The 3,684-nt window shown below is 32.2% G+C and overlaps 1 protein-coding gene across 1 annotated transcript in view; it reads left to right on the top strand.

Moving 5' to 3' along the window:
• Positions 1-1,808, top strand: part of LOC108512886 (collagen alpha-2(VIII) chain-like) — a gene marked incomplete at its 5' end in the record, with an annotated part of 7,189 nt that extends 5,381 nt beyond the window's left edge. Inside the window, 2 exons of the mRNA XM_017848440.1 lie at positions 83-127; positions 1,320-1,808. Coding sequence (XP_017703929.1) covers positions 83-127; positions 1,320-1,613 — 339 coding nt within the window. The remainder of the gene's footprint in view (positions 1-82; positions 128-1,319) is intronic.
• Between the last annotated feature and the right edge of the window lie 1,876 nt (positions 1,809-3,684).

Below are 3,684 nucleotides of genomic sequence, written 5' to 3'. Positions count from 1 at the left end.
TAAATCTCCTATTTTATAATTGAAAATTAGTTATTTGAGGACTTTTTTGAAGGAAAAAAACTAAAAATATCACATTTTTCAGGGTGATGATGGCATTCCAGGGCCACCAGGACCAAAAGGAATCAGAGTAAGTAGTATTTTCTCTATATCAAATACTTTGTTGGTGGAAACAGATAAAGAACAATGAAATATTATGAGACAGTTGGAAAAGACCCATATTAAAAGGCAGGAAGATAAATACAGTCTTTAAAAAATTAAATTTAAGAGTTGGTATATGTCTATAACCCTTCTTTAGTATTTTGATAGCTATTATATATATGTGTATATATATATGTCTATTTAATACAAAATGATTTTAAAGTAGCTTATGATTGAGAATTATGAAAGTCCTAAATTCTAAAGTTTGTCATTTAATTAAAAATCTGTATCATATAGTTGGTTTAAACCAGAACTTCCTAACTAGTGTGATTATCTCAGTCTAGGTCCAGAAGGCTGGTTACCTCAGAGTGTATATCCTCCTAGTGTACCATGTATAAACATTATCATTCTTTTGTGTATCTAGAAGAGAATAAGTTTAGTTTAAACCACCATATGAAAGAATAACTATTTTGGAATACTGCATTTCTTCAAATCTAATGTGCGTGACTTTTCAAGTCTTGAGGCTCTGAAAAGTAAGGATGCATCTCAAAATTGAAATGTACATTTAGTATAATTTTTTCTCAAAAGCTTTTAAGTTGACATATGTCTTACCGTGTATTTTACAACTGAGAGGAAACTGTAGTTTAAAAAATAGTACTGGCTTTTAAAAAATCACATTTAGCTTTTCTGAACCTCAGCTTCTTCATTTGTTAAGTTAGAGAGCTAAACAGAACAATCTCCAAGGTCCCTTTTAGCTCTGAAATACTGTGTTCATAGATTGATGAAGCTCCCTAATTTGAAAATAAAATACATAGTTGGTGACATAGCATGTTTACATGTGTGACAAAGATAACCATTTGATCTTCAGAAATTTAGTAGATGTATAAATTTTACAAACATTAAAAATATTATATTTGCTATATACTTCTTAAAAGCATGTAGCTTGCCTTATGTGCATCTTATGACTGATATGGGTAGGGTACTGGAAAAGCAGGGAAGAAACTCAAAACCCTTAGTTTATTTCAGCAGACATAATTCTTTATTTTCTGTAAAATTGATATCAATATACTATTAAAGCTCTTTATAATAATAAAATAATTTTAATATCCCTATAGTTAACATTAACTATGTTCTATATTCTATGCACTATTTAGACTAAAAAGAATTGGCTGTTTTCTCAGTTCTCATTGCAGGTGTTTGAGATTGCTTGGATACTCCATGTCCCTCAACTAGAACTCCAGTTCTTGGGAATAGGTGGCCTGATAGTTTCTGCATCCTCAGATGTCAGCTCACAGGCAATTCTTGACATGCAGAATTTTGAAGACATTATTGTGGAAACTGATAAAAATATACAAATGTACAGAGCATGTAGTATAATGACCCCTGTGAACTCATCACCCAGCTTCAAAATTAACAACATTTTGATAGTTTTGTTTAACATATACCTTACCACTTTATTTTTTGGAATATTTTAAGGTAAATCCCTTGCATCATTCATTCTACCAATGAAAACTTCAGCATGCCCCTCTAACTAACAACCACATAACAACTAAACCATCATCATACCTTTAAACATTAGGAATAGTTTTTCAATACTCTGACGTTCAGTCCACATTCAGTTTTCCTCAATTGTCTGAAAGATGTCCTTTTATAATGGTTTATTCAACTTACGACCCAAGCAAGTTCCATGTATTGCTTTGGATTGCTGTTTATTAAACTTGTTTTATTATGCCATTAGAAAAACTGGGTCATTGTACTGCATTCCACATTCTGGATTTGGTTGATTTGTTTCTTCATGATGTCATTTAAATTGTTCCTCTGTCTCCCATATTTCTTGCAAATTTCAGGTTGCCTTGGAAGAGGCACTAAAGAACTTTCTGGGGGTACAGAATTGTACACTTAAGATTGGTATATTTTGCTGTATGTAAATCATACTGCAATAACATTAAAGAAAATAGGAAAAAGTATACTTTATAGGTAGTGTTGTGAATTTAACTATTGAATACCTTACGCAGCGTGAATATCAGGCTATTCTTTTTTTTTTTTTTTTTTGGGTGTTAGGTTTGATCAGTATTCTCAGATAACATTAGCCTGATTCTGCCATCAAAAATTTCCCTGTCAACTTACACTAATGATTTGGCACCCATGGATGGTCATTATTTTGTTCAGACTTGCAAGATGCTGATTTTTAAAATTCTATTAATCATTCATTTATTAACTGGAATTCTAATAAGGCAATGAGTTGCTACACCAGAAACTTCAAGTGGTCATCAAGGAAAGTTCTTTGACTTTTTGTTTTCATCATATACACACGGAATTTGTGTGTTTCAATCAATTGTAGTCATTTTTTTGAAGGCCAGTTTGTCCCATCTTTTGCCTGTGAAAACCTTTTAAAGTTGACTCCTGTCCTGTGTTCTTTTCAGAAAACTCCACTGATCTTTGATAACTTCTTGCTTTTTGGCACAGCAAGCTCTTTCAGGCTCATCCTTTGCATTTTCCCTTTAGATCTGAAATGGGCCATATCTCTGATTCCAGGTTCTTTTTAGTGAAAAATGTGAGTTAGATACCACAGTCCGAATGTTACGGGTTTTTATTGCTACTGGATTTGTCCCTGTTTCAATGTCTTCTCAGTGGAAATATGTATTTTTAAGAGAAAAATTAACATGAGTTCATATTATTACTTCCAATTGCAATTTCAAATTACGAAAGGTTTTGTATGCTTATTATCTCTCCCCGTCATCTCTCTCTCTGTTGAGGTGAAAATGTTCATTCCTAATAACATAAATGTAATTTCTTATTTGCTTTTTCCTACAATATGCCTATTTCCTACAATATGCTTCAAAATAACAATGTATAATTTAACAAAATAACAATTTAAATTTTAATAGTGATAATAGGATTCTTGAGAGCCATTAATTATTTCTTTGCTGGGTTTTTCCCCTTTGAATTGACCAGTTTTGCTAAAGAATTACAGTCAAGACACCACGTTTGATGAAAGGCACTTGAAGTAATTCTTTTCTCTGTATGGTTTTGTCAACAACTTGAAACATAGGTATACTGGATCCAATTTATTTTTCATTTTTAATGATTTCCTTTTTTACCTTTTAAAATTTTTTTAAATTATTTAAAACGTCTATGTGGTTTTATAAGACAAGGTGTAGTCAGAGATGCTTCCCTTTCTTTCTTGCCATTTCCCTAGTGTTTTAATCTTCCTTTGAGAGGTAATCATTAGTTTTTACACAGTAATCATAGTTTTACATGATGTGAATGTGCCATAATTTATTTAATCATGTTCCTGTTGGTGGTCATTTGAGTTGTGTATTAGTCTCTTCTCACACTGCTTATAAAGACATACCCAAGACTAGGTAATTTATAAAGGAAAGAAGTTTAATGGACTAACAGTTCCACATGGCTCAGGAGGCCTCACAATCATGGCAGAAGATGAAAGAAGAGCAAAGGGACATCATACATGGCAGCAGGCAAGAGAAAATGAGAGCCAAGCAAAAGGGGAAACGCCTTATAAAACCATCAGATTTCGTGAGACTT

This window comes from Rhinopithecus bieti, unplaced genomic scaffold (genome assembly GCF_001698545.2).
Source record: "Rhinopithecus bieti isolate Rb0 unplaced genomic scaffold, ASM169854v2 scaffold_31742, whole genome shotgun sequence".
In the NCBI taxonomy this organism is placed as follows: Eukaryota; Metazoa; Chordata; class Mammalia; order Primates; family Cercopithecidae; genus Rhinopithecus; species Rhinopithecus bieti.
Note: the sequence above shows the minus strand (reverse complement) of the source record. Positions and strands in the feature narration are given on the sequence as shown.